This window comes from Gopherus evgoodei, chromosome 2 (assembly GCF_007399415.2).
Source record: "Gopherus evgoodei ecotype Sinaloan lineage chromosome 2, rGopEvg1_v1.p, whole genome shotgun sequence".
NCBI lineage: Eukaryota > Metazoa > Chordata > Testudines > Testudinidae > Gopherus > Gopherus evgoodei.
Window position 1 is genome coordinate 88,564,489 of NC_044323.1, and position 19,951 is coordinate 88,584,439.

General features: G+C 41.0%; 1 protein-coding gene across 8 annotated transcripts in view; it reads right to left on the minus strand.

Annotated features, from left to right (window-relative positions):
* Window positions 1–19,951, minus strand: part of PDE1C (phosphodiesterase 1C) — a 566,690-nt gene that overhangs the window by 69,389 nt on the left and 477,350 nt on the right. For all 8 annotated transcript variants that reach the window (XM_030551321.1, XM_030551314.1, XM_030551319.1 and 5 more), the window contains 5 exons: window positions 16,086–16,187; window positions 14,654–14,774; window positions 11,149–11,230; window positions 5,457–5,577; window positions 3,154–3,329 (listed from right to left, as the gene is read on the minus strand). In XM_030551321.1, coding sequence (XP_030407181.1) covers window positions 3,154–3,329; window positions 5,457–5,577; window positions 11,149–11,230; window positions 14,654–14,774; window positions 16,086–16,187 — 602 coding nt within the window. The remainder of the gene's footprint in view (window positions 1–3,153; window positions 3,330–5,456; window positions 5,578–11,148; window positions 11,231–14,653; window positions 14,775–16,085; window positions 16,188–19,951) is intronic.

A 19,951-nucleotide genomic window follows, 5' to 3' on the forward strand; every position in this document is an offset into this window, starting at 1 on the left:
GAAAGTACAGGAAGGGCAGTTAAGCATGGAAACAATCAGCCCTGAGCAATAATAGCATTTCAGATTACGCATGTAAAAGAAAGTTAATACACAGCAGTAACTTCCTCTTTTAAAAGTAATCTGTGTTCATGTCCAGCAAACTGAACCTTGGGTTTTGCTGTGATAGCAAATACTTAGAACCAGTGATATCATTTTCCTGTCTCTTAGGTAGTTCTCAAACTACTCTAATTCTGAGTAGAATCACATAAATACAGAACTCTGGCTCCTTTGGACTGCTGAACAACGCCTACAAAGTGCTAAGCACCTTCAATTTAAATCCAGTTGCAGTCAATGGGAGTTGAAGGGTCTCTACATCTATGCAGAAGGTGCTCTGTATCTTGCAGGATCAGATCCTAAGCAAGGGAGTATGAATTATGAAGTGTTTATTAAACATCTTCTCATATGTAACAAAAATTCTTTTGACAACTGAATCAGAGCAATTTTCTCCAGAAAATCTACCAAAAAGAGGAACAAAACAGAAAGGGAAAAAACGTCATTTTTATAAGAAGCATCAATCTGTATTTCTTTGCCAGCAGCTGACAAAAGTTAATTAATTTTTAAATTAATAAATTATGGATCACATAAAAATATAATTAAATTAGATATGAGCCTCCCACACTTTATTAATCATTTCTGCAATAATCTAGTCTCCATAGATGGCTCAGTATGCACATTGATATTATGCCTTAGGAGGTATGATACAGTGAAAGCTTCCCAGATACCTCCCCTGGTTTTGGACTCTCTGAAAAATTTGCTAACACTTTGCAACCTAATAACAGGAGATGGACAAAACTTGGTTAAAAACTGCAGGGAACATTAATTCATATAGAGATTTATTATGATACTGCTAGAAATGTGCCTGATATTAAAATTAGTGTCACAACATGCTTGCTCTATACAGTGTTTTATGCCTTGAGGCAGATGTTTATTCTGGTTCTTAACTTATAATTATTTAATAATGACATTTTAAGTAGGAGGAACTGAGCAACAAACTCATTTATTTTGCCTATGGAGTCCAAGACATTTTCCAAAAATACTATACTCAGTATAAAAACACCACTTCAAGTTTCCATTGAAAATATCCTTACCAAAGACATTACAGTATTCTACAGAAATGGTACAAATTAATTTTTTCTTTGCTTCTGATCCTAAATTGCTGTGTAATGTTGCTGTGAACTAATAAATAGCTGTTATGTGCTACACCCTGACTGTGACTGCATTCCTGTAAAGTACCTTATACATTATTATTGTTATTATTTTTATGTATTTGCAGTGTAATTATGTCTAGAGGCCTCAACAGAGACTGAAGTTTCATTGTGGTAGGCCCTCTATAAACATACTGAACAATGGTCTCCATCCAAAAAGCTTATCAAATAAATAGGTAAGTGTCAGGAAACAGAGGCATACAGAGGTAAAATGATGTGCCCAAGAGAAAAAAAAATAAGTCAGTGGCAGAACCAGGAATTGAACCCAGATCTCCTAATTCCCAGTCTATGGCCTCACTTTCTACATCCCATTGCTCAGCCAATACAGTGACAAGTCCTGTGTTTGTAAAGGTCTTTAGAATGAAAAGGTTTGTATAAATGTGGTTATTACAAACACACCCAGAAATGTATGAAGATTTAAAAACTGATGAGCAGAGACAAACCAGAACCTAACTAATGGTGCATGAGTCCATTTGAATCATGTGACTTCTTATGTATTTTTCAGTAGAAATTCTTACTCAAAGCACTCACTGCAAATGGGTAGAAAACAAAGTTAAATCCCCGGGACCATCTTATGCATTTGTTTGTAGGCAATTTGTAAAGTATATATTATCCCTGATGGTCTCCCCTGCATACAGGATTTAGATAATGTGGGTGTGCACTTTAGATAAACAAACAGTATATACTATAATGATGACAATCTCATGAACAGCAGTCACGTGTTACAGCAAAATAGATTGGACACATACATTCAACAGTCATATACCAAAAACCATCTGGCCATGTTAATGAAACTATAGTCATTTGGTAAACTTTCATTTGTTTTCATCAGGTCTTATTGATCCAAAAAAGAACAGCTGAAACAAGTAAACTCCAATTTAAAAAGTAAGAGCTATCTGAACTCACTTGGCAAATAAATGGACTGCTTTTTGTTGGCAAGAGAAGCATAAAAGGGGTTGATACTTTGTATGGCATGTTTTAACCTCAAGAAAAATTGTATTTGGTTAATAAACTTGTCCCCTTCTGCCTCCTAAAGAGAGTTTATAACTGAGGATGAACAATCTGCTTCAGTTAATATAAAAACTGAGCCAAGTCTTCCATTATGCCTCAAGCCCAAGTCCAAATCAGTTTGGTTAAAGAACTTGCACCCATCTCCATTCCTCACATCTAAGAGATTATTATTAATAATAATGGATATCAAAGTAGCTCCTAAAGGTCACAGTCAAGATTTAGGCTTCACTGTGCTAGGCACTATATAAACACAGAAGAAGAAAGGAGTCCCTGCCAGAGAGAAATTTATCTTGCCCTATAGTGACATAGAGTTTGATCTTGCAAACATTTACTGCTGGGTGTGTAGTTCTGAGCTCTAGTGAATGGGTGTCTTTATGGTATTAAGCCCCATGGCTGGCAAGTAAGTGTTTGTAGGATAAGGCCCGTATACAGTACTGTACAATACTACTGCCATACAAGAAAAAAAAAAAAAGGTAATAAAAAATAAAACAATCTAAAATATACTGTCTCAGTTAATCAAGGATGTGAGCAACAGGCACACAGCTCTGAAGAGATTTCACAAGCTGGCAAAAAGTCAGATCCTTCTTCTCATTTGGGGCCTGATTCAAAGCCCACTGACTTCCCTTTCCACTCCCTTTCTATCATCTTCTCTACTGCTCTCTTCCCTCCAACACATACACACTTCCAAACACCCACTGCACAGTATACAAAAAGGTATAAGGTTTTCAGCTGAGTTACATGGTATTCCTGGCCCCAAGTGTGGTGAGAGTTGCTGGCCTCTAGAGGCAGACGGTTTGAGAAGTCAGAGCTTACTTCGTGACTAACTGGGTAGGAAAAAAGCCTGAAGGGGAGGAGGTAAAAGAGCTTGCAGCCTTTTATTATGAGGCTCATCTGTTACCTTTGGTTGCTTTTGCTTTCCATTTCTCCCGGTTCTGCTGCACCACCTCGGTCCAGGTGGCTTTAAAACATTTGAAGTCCACAGTGAGTATGGAACAGTTGAGTGAGGCACTTCCTTCTGACCCAGTGCTCTTGACACTTGATCTTTTAACTTCGGAGGGGCTAATGCTATTCAAACTGGGAGACAAGATCACACAATGTGATAGGAATCAGCACGTCATACACTTAAATACAGCTATGGAGTGAAAAAGACCCTAGCCATAAAGTACTATACAGTCAATCAGCAAAAGCCAACATCCAAAACTTAAATTTCCTCCCTCTGCTCCCATGCTTATGTTGGAAGAACCATAACATGAGAACATTAGGGAGATCTACTTCAGAATTGATAAGAATCTGGAGCATTGTAAAAAACAGTGAGTCTAATTCCAATGTGATTTACACTAGTGCAACTATGTCAATACAGTGAAGTTGTTCCCAATTGACACCAGTGTGAGATGAAAAATCGGCTCTGAGTCTATTGATAGCCAACACTGTGAACTTCAATGAGCTCAACACTGTTAATACCCATATATGTTGCCTAATGCTATTAGAGTTGTGTGAAAGTTCCAATTTTCACTTTGCAAAGTTTTCATTATTAAAATGGAAATTTGTGTGAAACTGCACACCAAAAAAGTCTTGCATAACTAAATTCCAATCACTAAAAATATGATACATTTTGCCCTTACATAAATAGGAACTAGTGCCCTGCAACTCTGCACCCTTCCTGGATAGATGGAAATACTATAGAAGATGCTGGCTCTATAACCTTTTTATGCCAGCACCTGAAAAATTACTAAATGTCTCTTGAACTTTCTCTGAAGTGCCTGAGGCACTACTTATGCCCTATCTCACCTTTCTAAAGGCCCTTGACTCAATAGTGGGCTACAGGGCCACCCGGGGTGCGAGGGGGGGGCAAGTGGGGCAATTTGCCCCAGGCCCCCACGAGATTATAGTATTCTACAGTATTGCAACTTCTTTTTTATAGAAGGGGCCCCCAAAGTTGCTTTGCCCCAGGCCTCCTGAATCCTCTGGGGGGGCCCTGGTAGGCTGGAGGACTGTCCAACCTCATCATCTTTGGACAGTGGTCTGTATTGGCTCTTAGTTCTAGAGCACTGAACTAGAACCTCCTGTAGCTTCTGGCACTGTCTGCAGCTTCAGTGAAGTTTACATATGTTTAAAATCAAGTTCAAATGCAAACAAATTTGGAAGGAACCCAAAGAGCTACAAATATAAATAAGGATCTAGAAGGACTAATGTATGTGGAAAACGTAAGTTCCTAAACAATTGTTGACAACGATGACTAAGGGTTGGGAGTGGAAGGGAGATGACTGACTGCTAAAGGGTTTTATAGCTTGTCTAAAAGTCATTGGTTGAGCTGCAAAATTTTAGTTTCAGTTAAAACCCCGTTCCCCAAAGTTCAAGGGCATTTAGGATTCAGTTTCTGGTGGTTTAGATTATAGAAAAATAGGCCATGGAACCCAGCTTCAGATTCTGAATTGCCCTGGATTTAAGAGACATTCAAATATGGAATGTTGGTTTGATCCAATGTCTTTAAGTATCTGTTTAGCGTAAAATACCAAGGATGGGAACAAATTAGTGAGTGTGTCATAGGGACAATAAGTAGGAGGAAAGGAAGAACAGTAAAATTCAGTTTGATAATCAGGATATATTGCTTAATGATGACTTAGACTTCTGAATCATCTCCCAAGCGAAGAGGCTGAAACTCCATTGCTGGAGACGTACAAATCAATGGAGAATCTACAGGGCCTGGAATAACCCTGCCCTGACAAAGAGAGGGGCTAAGTGACCAAATAAGTCTTTTCTCTCTCTAATTTCTATTATTCTGACTATTCAGACAATGGTGAATAGCATACAGGCTACCAGATTAGTCCCCATTCAAGCCTTTTTAATATTCACAATTGTGCTGGAATTATCCCAGGACCTGCACAGGAGAAACTCTAATAACTCAAGATGGTTCCTTGATAGCTCTTATGGTGGAAGGTCAGGTTAAATGAAAATGAGACTCTTTACATCCAAATTCCAATGAATTCTGGCATGGATATATGTATAAATCAAGCAATAATTAACCAGGTCTGATTGTACTTCATGATCAATCCATTTCTACTACACTTCCCAACCATAGTTCTCTTCAGGTAGAAACAAGGACAGGGAGGACTATGCTAATACCCAATGAGTCCAAAACAGAGAAGTGAGCCCTAAAAGCAGAGACATCACTCATGCCCCAAAGCAAACATAGGTACTCACCTGGAACGTCTAAATCCAGTCATACCAGAGCGGGAGGCTTCATCAATGAGTGGTGTTACAATCTTCTCTGTCATGTCTGTCAGCACAGTAAAAGTGGGCTCCACAATGAAATCAATAAAACCTGAATCAAAACACAGTGGACGTAAACAGAAGAGGTAAGTATTTATGTTTTGCCACTGCCTGTGAATTATCTAGTGTAATAGCACAGTGGATGAAAAGAATTACATGTTGAAAGAGGAACTGAAAAAAGGACAAGGAAGAATGATACTATGCATTGATTCTGACCCATGAGCTAATATTTTGCATGCTATGGTAGCTCCTTAAATGTTGGAAAGAAAGGGTAGAAATTCAGAATACAAACAGATACAATAGAACTTGTTCTGCATGATTTTTTTTAGTATCTAAGCAAAATTCTTGGGACAGTTGGATGAGACCAAGCTTGAAGGATGAAATTTCTGGAAACAGAAAAATAAAAGAACAGTAATGATGATAGGCTTCTCTGGGTATCTATTCCAAGTGTTGTAGAACTATGAACTATCAGTGGGTTTTTGTGAATATTCTCATTTGAAGGTTTGCTCTGCTTGTACTCACTGAGGGTCAAACATATTCAAATTCTATTCATTTAATTTTTAACAAATTCATATATTATTTTTAAATCAGAAGAAGGGGAAAAATACAGAACTAAATCTTTCTCTCTATTGGCTTGTGTACAAGGGGTAGGGCTGGGAGGAAACAGCATAGTACATCTTCCTGCAAGTCAGCTCTTTGTGCAAGCAACAGGGATGGATCCACACAGAACATTTAAGAAAGCACTACATTTTGGGTCTGCTAATGTGCACACTTATACACCAGATTTCAGCCACCTATAGCCCTGCCCTGTAGTGACACCATACAATAACCATATGGTCAGTAAGGTACTTTAGTGTTTGTGGTCACAGATTAGACCCACTGATTTTTAAAGACAGATTTTTCAACTTTATTTTCCCCTCATATTAACACTGTTGAGCAGAGTTAAGGGTGTCTGAGAGCCCTATCTGTACATTTCCATACTGTAACACATTTGGATTTATTTTTAAATTTAACCTGAACTCTGGATTTCTTGGGCTTACAATGCCTGGTCTGGGGATACTTTACAACACCCTCTAATGTATTTTACTCTAAACTACTGATACATACTGTCCACGTTAACATAGTTTTTGTCTGAGGATTATCTTACCCCTCATCTTTACACTCTGAGATGAGGGTCCCAAGGCCCAACTGCCAAGAGCAGTGGTTTTCCACTTGTGATCAAACTATGTCAAAGGGGCCCACAAAAGATTGTCATCACCATAGAACAGTGGGTTTTGACCTGTGGTCCGCAGACCTGTGGACTATGTCTGAGATTTCCAAAGGGGTCTGCACCTTCATTAGAAGTTTTTAGGGGTCTGCAAATGAAAAAAAAGGTTGAAAACCACTGACCTAGAGTTATTTTCATTCCATGTTAAAAAGGACACCTAGATCATGCTAGTTAGGGAATAACTTCTTGAAAGACTGCCATTAAGGAACCGCCTCATTTGATCATCAGCTTTTGTCCTATATCTTCTGAAGCCATAATTTTCTTTCCAGCAAGCCAAGGGACAAAAATAAAAGGCTCTTGCAACATTAATCAGTTGCAAGAGACAGTGATGACAACAAAGGCCTGTTTCCAGTCAAACAAAGCTTCCTGCTGCCTTGGATAGACAGAAAGGGGCTTCAAATAGTTTAATTCTCCTGTTGAGAAATGAAAACGTTGGCCTGGTAATTCTTTGCAATTTGCTGGGTTCCCCTGCTCCCCTCGACTTGACCAAAGGCCTGACTTTAAGATGTGAATTGTCTCTGATTGGACTTGTTCCCAACATTTTCTTTATAAAATGAAATGGCAGGTGAAAGAATGTGTCTCTTTTGTTCTCTTCTTTTTAAAGAATTTTTTCTTGTTAAATTGTTTCATTTCTGTAGAAACAATACATGCTAAAAGAAACCCTCTCTTTGCATTGTCATCAAGCATGCTCACTTGCTGTGGTCTGTGCATCCACAACAACTAGAGTTGGCTGAAAAACTTCTGACAAAACATTTGCTCATCGGAATCTGCCAATTTGTCAAAATCAAAACATTTCACAGTGATGGTCTGATTTTAACAAAGTTCTGATGGAAACTTACCTGGTTTCCACTCATTTGGCTCCTCAGCAGCTCACCGTGCAGACTGCCCCAGAGTCAGGGACCTCAGGGCTTCTGGAATCTGTGATTCTGGGACAATCCAACAAGCAGATTGTCTGTAAGTTGGGGCTTCATTCCCTTTTGCAGAGAATTTTCAAAATTTTTGGATTTTATTCCAAACTGGAACAAAACCAGGTTTTGAAATATTGATATCCATTGCGAAAAGGAATTACCTTTCTTTGGCCCAGCTCTAACGACGACCTTTCGTACAGCAGCAAAATAGAACACGGCCTTAACTCTGACCAGGAGGGAACCTTGAGAGGTGATTTAGTTCTGTCTCGCCTGATACTGTAAACAAGCTGTTGAGATAGCCCAGAAACTCTATGTCCCCACTACAAAGTGGACTGAGAACACAAATTTATCTCATAAATGACATTCCTTTCATTTGCTGAAAACGAGGGCTGCCTGCTGTAGATAATTGTACAATTTGGAATTCATGAGGTAATTACTTCTGCAAAGAAACAGTAATTACCATTCAGTGGCACTATTTGTTAAAAGCTATTAATCAGATAAGCAAATGACTAGGAGCTGAATATTTCCCTAAGAATCTGGCCTAGGATTTTGTGAGGAATCTTACCTCAACACATATTGGGGAAAGTTAAGAGGTTTTGATTTAATGAAGAAGACACTAAAGACATCAAGCTATTGCCCATATGTTGAGCAGACTGGAATGAAAACTTTATAATGTTAAGAGGACAAGATTTCTAGAGAGAATGTGCCTGTTAATGCCAATTGGATACAGTTAACTGCACAAATTAAATGGAATGATAAATAGCACAGAACTAAATAAATCTCTCTCTGGTTATTGATTAAGTGCCTGTTTCTTAAGCTGTAATTGTTTAGATAATGGTTTAATTCCCCATTAATTCTGCAATGATTTGCACACGGGAGGTGGTCATAAGGGTCTTTTTATTTAGAGAAATTCTGGCCGACCTGTGAACAGAATAAAAAAGAGGAGGAAGGTACAAGCAGCTTCTTCACACAGGCTTGTGCCCTGCACAAAAGCTGGGAAGAATTCCTTGGAGCATGGCCCCTGCTCCCTTCTAGAGCCTCTGCAGAAGCAAAGGGCCTGAAATGGGGTGTGTGGAAGGTGAGGCCTTCGCTCCACACACCTTTCCCTCCACACTAGCCAGGAGAGCTGGGAGTGGGGAACATTGTTGTACTCCCTTCCAGAGAAGTGCAGCAGCCATGCACTGCCTGGGGGCCCCCAACAGGGATTCTAGTTGAGCTGCAGCTGTCCTGTATTTTCCAGTCCCTGCCTGGTCCCCCTCCAGCATGTTTGAGGTGCCTATGGAGCCATTTTGCCCTTAGTAGCAGTGTAGTATCTCTTGTGTGTATCCACTTTTCCATAAGACTATGGCTACACTGGCGCTTTACAGCACAGCATCTTTCTCACTCAGGGGTGTGAAAAAACACCCCCCTGAGCGCAGCACATTACAGCGCTGTAAATTGCCAGTGTAAACAGTGCCCCATCTGTAAATTAATCTGCTTGTGGAGGTGGAGTACCTGCAGCGCTGGGAGAGAGCTCTCCCAGCGTTGGCGCCGCGACTAAACTTGTACTTCACAGCGCTGCTGCGGGAGCGCTCCCGCGGCAGTGCTTTAAAGTTTTGAGTGTAGCCATGACTCTGTGTTGCAGGTAGGGAGGGATTAACATTAAAAGGTTAGGTGGCCAGACATGATTTGAATAAGAGCCTATTAGTACAGATGATTAACTGAACTTTCTGAACCTCTGGAGACTGGAAAAATAGAGATGGAAGTATCCCAAGAACTGGGACTCTGAGGAGGTTTCTGGCTCTGAAGCTTTACATGACAGTCTGAAAGTGAATGTGAGAAAACATCTGAACTTCTCCAAAGTTCAGGGATGTTTGGACCTAGGTTTCCATTCATCCCATGACAGTGCTGGGGACAGCTGTGAAATTTCATCCTTTTACACTTTTTTCAGCTTGGTTATAAAATGTTTGGAGGGAAAAAACAAAGTCATTTCCCCACTCCCCCACACCTTTCTTTAAAACTTTCTCCCTCTGCCACATTTTTAGCATCAGTGGGTGTGTCTACACGGCAATGTAAGCCCTGGGTTAGTACAATGCAAGTTAGCATACTCTTGGTTTGTCAACCTATGGCTTGAGTGTCTACGCTCATCTGCAACCCTGGGATAGGGATTGTTGAACCCTGAGTCCCAACCTGGGGCTTCTAGCATGTACACTGTACACTGCATTACTTGGGACAGAGTCAAATCACCCATATCCCAGATTTCCTAACACCTGCCCAAAATGTGGTTGCTTTAGTCCTTTGTTCCTGGTGCAGTGAGGGAAAACTTGACTGTGCATAAAACTTGACTGTCAAAGAAAGTCAGCCTGTGGAACACGTCTGATGGATTCACACAACACGATCCAGTGGGGCCGCATGTACACTGCAAATCCATAGAACGAGAACTCTGGGTCCTGACTTGACTCAGGCTTATACCCTCCCCCTCCATGAGTTCCTGGAACCCTAGGTCTAAGCCCTGGGTTAGTGGGATTTGTGTGTAGATGGAAACGGGGTTAAGCTTGAGCCTGAGTTCAAACCCTGGGCTTACACTGCTATGTAAACATACGCAGTGTTTTCTCAGTTACTTCTGCTGTCCCTTCCACCCACCAGTCCCTTTCTCTTTCCATTTCCCCTGCCCCTTGTTCCTCTCCTTCCTTCATTCCCCCCATTAAACCTCAGAAGCCCATCTCCACAACTCCCGGTATCTTCTCTAGTCCCCAAACTCCTGCCCGTCTCTAGGCTGCTTCTCCCCTCTTCCTTGCCCCTCCACAGTTACAGATTTATTGCCCCCATCCCCATTCCCATGCTGCTCAACAACTTCGGGATCATTCTCCCCAAACCCCATTCACAGTTTCTTCTGCAGAAGCAGAAGGTGGAAAAGGAAGCACTGTTTTTGTTCACTCCAGGCTCCCACCTCCCTTGCTGGATGGGAGTGGGAAGATGGGGGCAAGAAGCAGTGACTGGACCCAGTATAAGGTTGGGGGTGGCACTTGCTGACTGGAGAAATTGGAACAGTGCTGGTGGATTAGAAGGTTAGGGAATCAGTTAAATGAACAAAACAATGACTTTAGTCAAAAATTAAAACAACATGTATTGAACCCAGGATCCCCACTTCAAGCGTCTTCTGCAGTGCTCAGGAACCAAGGAGCAGCCGCCATACAGCCATGCATAGTGGTTAGTCCACCAGTAGTATTTCTGTTAACTCAGTTCCCCTTTAGTACAACTCTCATAAATCAATTAAATGTGATAGCTGTTCAGCTTAGAATCATCCATTTAGGGACAATAACACCAGTGTGATTTTTTTCCCTCCTCTCTAAACTAATTCAAAGTGATGAGAGCCCAGAATGATCTTACTCCCGTTGGGGGGAGAATATTTTTTTCCCCTTTAAACTGCTGCTTTGCGTCCTAAGTGAAGCATATTGAAATGACATACCTATCTGAGACTGAGCTACCATAGTAGACTTGCGGTCACACAGTGGGGAGAAAGGAAGCCCTAGTTCTGCTTCTTTGTCACCCTGGAGAAATAAAATTGAGAGCAGATTAGAATACAGAAAGAGTCGCTTAACATCTGTAACAGCTCTGGACACTGAAAGGGCCTCTCTCTTTTTTTAACTGAAGCTCATGTTACATCCTTAATTGCAAGACTCAGCTTTTTAAAGGAGAACTTTGTTTATTCTGGGCATCCAAATCCTTTTCTTTAAGAGCTTCTTGCGGACAGGTATCACCTCACTGTCCAACTACAGGCCAACCTCCTCTTGCAGCAACAGTACCCACTCTATTCTGCATGCTCCCCCACCCTATTCTGAAGGGGCAGCTCCCGTTTCTCTTATACAATTTACATCTACATCTAAATATAAACCACATAATCCTATTTCTAAAACATCTACTCAGGTAAATCTTGATTACACAGCACTCTTTGCCTTTTGGGTGTTTCTGTGGAACACCTTGAAAACCCAAGAGGATTCTATATAGCACTTCTCATTTGAACCCAACAGGTAATGGAACTCTGTTATTAGAGTAAGTCCATCAAGAGAAAGTATCAGGATTCCTCCTCCAGGGTTTGCGTTCTATTTGTATTTCTTTATATGCATTTGTATCTGCACAGGGTGGGTTTCACCACTTCAGATTTTCTCCCCTCAGTAAAATACTGAGACCCTCAGTGTGCTTCAGATGGTAGGGCTGTTGCCCAAAAGAAATGCTGAAACCCAGAAACCTGGACACATTTTCCAGCTACCAGAGCTGCATGCCCTCCCCTGTCATCACACAATTATGCAGGAGACCAAGAGTTAAAATCCCTTCTGTGCCAACCCTTTTCACTGTGTGCATTCAAAATGCATTTGCTCAAAACACCATTTAATTTGTTTCACTCTGAAACAGACAACTGAGAGCAGAGAGGACAATAATTTACATGAGATAACATATATCTGCCAGTACTCCCCACTGACCACTCAGGTTTAAAATAGCTTATGAAATAGGCTAGTGTCAATGCTTTAAATCAACATCCCGCTCTAACTTGGTTAAGCACGGTGATGATGTTCCAAATGGTTGTGACTGGGATCCAAAATATACTATAGAAATTTAAACTACCATAGAAATCAACTGTGGGCATGAGAAGTCCTGGATGTTTCTTTTCTGTGTTTGAATATAGCCAGGTTAAATGGTGCCTCAATCATGACTGGGGTCTTTGGGTGCAATAATAAATAAGTAACAACACTCTTCCATTATTGTATCCCGTTGGGTCCTGCATATTCTTGAGTCTGCGTAGTCACCAGTTCTTCAGTGATCTTATATGTACTCAATAGGTGACTATTCTGCAAAAAGTGTACTGCTTTTCTGTCTTGCAAAAGCATAAAGATGTTGTGAGGTGAGATTTTTCTTAGCACATATATCACCATCTCTTGAAAAGTAACTCACTTTAATGGTTCAAGACCAAGGTTGGTAGTGTCCTTGTTAAATTGGGATTACTGCAATATGTTTACATTTAAGGCTTTTCATAAAGCTGACTGAAAAGAGCTACAAAGGGGACTCACTAAAGTGGATGACTGGGCAGATGAAAGTCAGTGTTGATAAGTGCAAAGTAATACACTTTGGAAAAAATAATCTCAATTATACATACAAAATGATGGGGTCTAAGTTAGCTGTTACCACTCAGTAAGAGATCTTGGAGTCATTGTGGATAGTTCTCTGAAAACATCTACTCAGTGTGCAACAGCAGTCAAAAAAGCAATCAGAATATTAGGAACCATTAGAAAAGGGATAGAAAATAAAACAGAAAATATCACAATGTTGCTATATAAATCCATGATATGCCCACATTTTGAATACTGCGTGCAGTTCTGGGCACCTCATCTCAAAAAAGATATATTAGAATTGGAAAAGGTGTGGAGAAGGGCAATAGAAATGATTAGGGATATAGAACAGCTTCCATACGAGGAGAGATTTAAAAGAGTGGAACTCTTCATCTTAGTAAAGAGATGACTAAGGGTGAATATGATAGAGGTCTATAAAATCATGAATGGTGTGGAGAAAGTGATTAGGGGAAAGTTATTTACCCCTTCACATAACACACAACCCAGGGGTCACCCAATGAAATTAACAGGCAGCAGGTTTAAAAAGAAACTAAAGGAAGCACTTCTTCACACAACGCACAGTCAACCTGTGGAACTCTTTGCCAGGGGATGTTGTGATGGCCAAAACTATAACTGGGTTCAAAAAAGAATTAGAAAAGTTCATGGAGGATAGGTCCATCAATGGCTATTAGCCAGAACGGGCAGGGACACAACTCCATGTTCAGGGGGTCCCTAAACCTCCAACTGCCAGAAGCATCTGACACTGGACGCTGTCAGGGACAGGATACTGGGCTATATGGACCACTGGTTTGACTCAGTATGGACATTCTTATGGTAGAAAATTTTTAAATTTCAAAATGTTGTCCATATTTTGCAATTAAGATAAAACAATAAACTTCAGTGGCATTTTCACTGATCTTTTTTCTCCCTACGTTTCAACCCTCTATGGAGCAGGTCAACATTTGGAAATATTAAAAAAATTGAACTTGGAGAGGGGAAAAAGGTCAATAAAATGTTTATGATTTTTCTTCTTATTTTTGACCAGCACTACCTTTTTTAAAGTTTTTTGCTATTAAAAATAAATTTAAAAAAATAACTTTTATTGTACTTAAAACAAAACAAAAAAAAACCCTTCTTAGGGCCAGTTAGAGGATTTTATGAGTATCACACAGGAATCAATCCTGTGTCTGGATTTGTGGCTCTGGCAACAGGAGGCCCTGCGAGAGCTAGAGGTTAGACCAGTCCACATATCTACAGAAAGAGCAACATAATTTTTACCATTTCTGATGATACATGTCCAGCTCTGTAATCTACAATGTCCTGAGCTTTACTGGTTTCCATGACCTCATAGCAAAGTAGAACTTAAAATGGAGTTTTGAAGTGGCAGCAGAGTCAGGTCAAAGAGATATAGGAGGACTCATTATTGGAAGAAATTATAGTCTGGACCTAATGCTGAGTGCTTTCACTTAGGTACACCCAATTCCTGAAGATCTTCAATGGTTGGCAAGCTGTGTCCTATGTTAGATATTCTGCCTTTTGGTCATTAGAAATATGTATTCTCACTCAAGGGTGCTGGGGATAGTTTTGCTGGATGTCTGAAAGATTGAGAATTTCCAATATATTGATAAAGACAGCATATCAGACACGAGCTTACAAACAGACATAGCAGTGGAATCTCACTGAAGTCAGATGAAAGAAAAACTGTATCTAATTTACTGCTACAGGGGGCATCTTCCCTATGAAAAATATAAGTGAAAGAAGATGTTGACCTATAGGATTCATTCTTCCTCTCCCATCCCAAGCCTGCCCACTCCATCTCTCATTCTGTCAGCAAAACTACAAAATAATTTTGTAAAGTCCCAAGGCTACCTGTCTGAAGAACTCCTCTAGCAAGGACATGGTCCAGCGATGATGAAGGTCCCAGGCCTTGGCTGGATGACTGATGTCTGCTGTATGTAACAACAGCGATAAGGCTTTCGGCTTGTCGATTCTGCAAACCCAAATGACTGAACAAGTTAATTGTCTGCACCAGTATTGAAAGAGAAAGAACAAAAACCCAGCTAAGCAAGTAAATGAAGCCACCATAACCTTTGGCTGGGCTAACAGATTGATTTGTGTGGTTATAAAACTTGACAACTATGAAAGATTAATCTGACTTCCCTAACACAAACCTTTCCTTTAGTAATGGAGTCATTCAAAAGCATAACAGGAAACTCGGAGCATTAGTCTCACTTATCTTCTTTGCAGAGTTTTTGTGTGCGAATGAGTGAGCTTTGAATGTTCCTGATACTCTCAGTTTGGGCTCGGTTACAGTCCATGAAACACCAATCAGTAAATAGTTCTAGATTATTTCAGTCTGTTGACTTGCTGATCTCACAGTGATAAGCATGAACAGTAATTCCATTTAAACCATGTGAATTCCACCAGTAAAAAGCTGGTGCAGGTAAGAGATCAGAAAAGAAACTCAAACTCTTTGGAGGCACTACAGAAAGCTGAAATCTTTTTAAAGCCATGCCACTGAGAGGCCAGCCCAGGAGCCTAGTGAATTATGATGGATACTGCCATGCAGTAATCCCAATCTCTCGCTGCCCCAAACTGTCAGGAGAGCTGCAGAAGCAATACACACAGCTCCTGAGAGGAGATAGCAGCTAGTATCATCCATGTCTGATTTAGGTACAGTCTTGGCAGGCTCCAGGAAGACGTGTGCCAAACCCTCCTTGGCTGGAAGAATATTACTCACAGTTCAGAGTTTTGAGGGTTTGGATCAAATGCTGTGTTGGGGGTGGGGAGAGAGAGTAGAGGAGATACTCAGGGCTCTAAGTGGTTCACAGATGATCATTGGCAAGGAGAAGGCCTTCCTCATACTGTTCTGCCTGCTCTATAGCACACACTTGCCCTCTGTGGCTCTGAGATTGCTTCCCTATTGTCTCCGATTTCAGAGTTGGCTCCCTGCAGTGGAGGCACAAGCTGTACTCTGTGCAGCCCGTGTTGCTCAGCGCCTGTGACCTGAGGCCATAATTAAGCTCTTTCACATGTGCCCTTTATCTTGTATTGTTAAGAAAAGGAAAATGAATGGGCTGGTTTATCCCAAAGCTTTGCTATTTAGATGCTGTGGCCCGCCAGAATATCATACGGGCATGTGCCTGAGTGCTCACATGTGAATTCATTCAAAATCCAACAACAGAAATAGACGTGGACATCAAAGGGTCCTCCGGAGAGAGACTTTTTAAGTTTAATACAATTGCAAAGTACCATCTGAAATGCAGCCCTTCACTGCACACAGTGTCAGGAGGTGACTCACCCTTCTGGCTGCTGCAAAGCATTCTTCATGGCTTTGATTTGTTGGAAGTGACAGGACATATCAGTGGCCAACACCATCTCTATCACCAAGGCCCTGAATTCCCTTTTGGGCAGATATCGAGCCAAGAGAAGGGAGGAAAGAGAAAGAGAAACAAGTTAAATAACACTGCTGTTTCTTTTGTTGGGTAGCTGCAAATCACTTCTGACATTTCCACTCTCCTCCACTTGCGTCACTGAACTCTTCACTTTATCAGGGCAAAAGAGGAAAGAAAGGAGGATCTCATGTTGTAAATACCAGCCGCAGAGCAAGCAATTTAGTCAGATGATTAACTCTTGCTAAGAGAAATCCCAGAGGTTTCTGACAAGTCCATTACAGTCCACTCTTTTCAATTAAACACAAAGCTCCCAAATCGATTTCTTTTATAGGAGGCTCTTAAAAGGAAGCAAGCAGGCTGTTCAAATAGTGTGCATGCCCTGGGTAGGAGCAAGTGAACTCTGAAACACAACCGTGTATCGACTTACCTTCTAAAGCAGTTTTAAAATAGATTAGTTAAAGAAACACTAATGGCTTGTGTAGATGTCTTAATACTTGTATGGAAAGTTCATGTATGTTAACTTCATAGCTTGTGCAAACTGAACTTATTGCCCACACTGAGGCTCCTTGCATCCTTCTTCCTCCTTCACCCCCAACCCCATTCCCCTCTTTTTCTGGACTTCCTGAACCCTCTCCCCTAAATCTCTTCCTTGCCAGGGCCTCTGTGTACTCCCCCATTTTCCATCCTCATTTCAGGCTCCTCCATTCTCCCCTCCATACAACAGCTCTGAGCATCCCCATTCCCACTTCTCCCATACCTTTCATTTTCCTTCATGGCAGGGGCTCTGTGTGCTCTCCCATTCACCCAGCCCTCCATTGCAGGGTCCCCCATTCCTGCCCAAGGCAGGAGCTCTGTGCACCCCTCATTGCCATCTCCCCCACAGTAGAGTCTCTCATTCTTCCCATGCCCAGGAGGTCTGTGTGCCCCATCCTCCAACTCCCCATGCCAGGGAATTAGTGGGAATTCTAATTATTCCTTTCTCTCAATTCCCACTTTGCCCTCCATGCTAGAGTTCTGTGTGCCCCTCTTCTTCCCACTCCCCATACCAAGTCCCCCATTTTTCCCACTACCAGCGATTCCATGTGCCCCATTCTCCCCACCCGTATGCCCTTACACCCTCTTCTTTCTGTCTAGGAGATAAGGCATTCTGAGAATCAACATGTTAAATTCCATAGGCAGGATGAGCAGAGACATCACCATACCATGCCACCATTACTTCTGCGCTGCTGCTGGCAGCAGCACTGCCTTCAGTGCCAGCAGCTGCCACTCTCTGGCCATCCAGCTTGAGCCCCGGTACCTCTTTCATTACAAATTAAACATTGCTTGGATCAATAGGCAATAGAAGAGGTGCTTGAGGCTGTAGCTATACAAAGAGCTGGCGGGAGGTTCATGTGTTCCCCTATTTCTGCTTTTTGGTTTTCAGATTTTCTCCCCAAATCAATAGGGTTCTGGCCCTTCAATGCAATGAATATTCTCTGAAATTTTGGGACTGGACGCAGTGTTATCACATTAGACAGACGGAGAAATGTCATTAAGTTGCGGATGTTTAACTCTAACCAGAGCCACCCCATAGCACTTTTTTTTTCAAAACAATATTTTGTTCAAGTGTATCACATTGTGCTCCTGATATTAAACCTTCAAACTATTCCACAATGAATAAACGAATGAATAGTTAAAAAAAAATCCTACTTGGGAAGGATCAGATTGAAATCCCTTAGAAGTCAATGTGGATTTTTTCCAGAACTTTAAACCATCAAAACTTTCTGGTCTATCAGATATACAGTCTTCTTTCTATTTTCAGTGACGTGCTCAGTGAGTATGTCCTCAGATTTGTTCAGTAATTTTGATGAAATTCCCTGCTTAAAGATTGAGATGATTGAATACTATGGTAGTGAGGGCCATAAAAGTGCCTTAGATGGAATTAGAAATATTTTTGAATTGAAAATGTGTGAAAATACAACTTTTTGCAGGTTTTTGATTGGAAAGGCCCACTTCATTTGGAAACTGGGCTCATATTCACCAGAAACAGGCCATTTAAAAAAAAAAGATTGTATTTCCCTATGATCTTTTCATAGGGATATGGCTTCATCCTGAATTCTAATCTAATCTTCCAGTACATCATGGGATTGATTCATCCTGCTTGGACAGGCAACTGCAATTTGCAAAGCCCCTTTCTCCTCCACAGAGCTGTCAGGGACTGCTGTACTCCAGAGGGAGGGCACATGGTATTTGCATCACTGCTGTCTCACAGCGGTTCTTGTTGGAGAAGAGCAGCTCTATCTTGGAGCTGGCTTTCCACGGGAGACCCACCAATGGAGACAGCCTCATGGACACACTGAATCAGCACACCTCATGGGTGCCCTGGCCACATACCCTGCCCACTTTTCTGGCTGCTGTGGCAGGCATTTGAAGATGCTTCCCAGCATGTCCAGATGGACTTTCCACCAGCAGGGGACTACACATGCATATTTTGGTATAATCATCTAGGGCAGAATCAAAGCTGCAATGTTTCCACCACGGGACAAAAACCTTTACATTTTTGTAAGTAATATGGTAATACTTCTATGCTATCTTTACCATTGATTACTGCACCTGGAGTAATTAATTATGCATTCATGAGTCACAGGTGTACTGTAGTTCTATCAGTAGGCTGGGATCATTGATCTCTAGTCTGCTTTAATTTACAGACATAAATTCTTTAAAATCTCTTGCATTGTTCCAGCTGGAGACCACTTTAACCTGCTCTTTAGGACAACTGCCCTGAGGATGTTCACTTCATGAAATGTTGCATAATAGTTTTTGATGTTTTGTTCCACACAGTTTTTCTCCTTAGCCCAACCCTAATTTATGCTGTTCCCTACTGAAAGAATTAAATCTCCATAAAGTCAGAGAAATTGGAGTGGAAAAGGCCTACTGAGGTCATCTAGTCCATACCCGGGGGCCCAGTAGCAGGATTCCTGCCAACAGCATAGTGTTTTGTCCGTTCCACTTCTGTCAAATGCATGCATTTTTTTGCATAGCAGAAAATTATGTACAAACCATGGATTGTGGGTCTCACTTTTTTATTCTCATGGAAAATAATAAAGGAAGGAACAACATTGCCTTAAAGGCAACATTTTCAAAGGCTGGCATTACTCACAAAAATGTGCATGCTTGCGCACTGCACGAGTACAAATACTGGATTTGGACAAGAAAAATATATAATTGCTTGTGCAAATGACTGTCTGTTACATGCCCAACTGAAGATAATGTGTAGGCAAATTTTTCATCTTGAACCCTCGCAAATGCATCCCTAAAAGTTTCAGCCAGCCTACAAAAGGCATAACTGACCTGCAATAACAAAACATCAGTAACACACATGGCATTATATGGCATGAGAGATCACATCCCAACTGTTGGATCACAACTCTATGTTCACTAACAATGGTTTATGAAAACCTTCATTAGACCCTATTTCCTGAGCTGTACACTGATAGGAGCTGAAGAGTTCAACATTTTCCAGATGCCTTTTTAATCCTGTACTTGCCAGTTAAGGGCTTGTACTAAATATGCTCTATTTCAGTAAACTGCATGGAAATTATTAGCAGAGAAATAGAGTGCCAGAAAAGAGATCCATAACAGTATCTTGGAAAGCATCTGTTCTCTTTGCAATTTATTTTCTTAATTCAGTGCGATCTGTTTTAGTTTCAGTTTTAGGATTTACCTGTTGACTACTTTAGCAAATGGGATTTGTCAGAGGAAGCAACCTATCAACTTTTCAAATATTTAACAA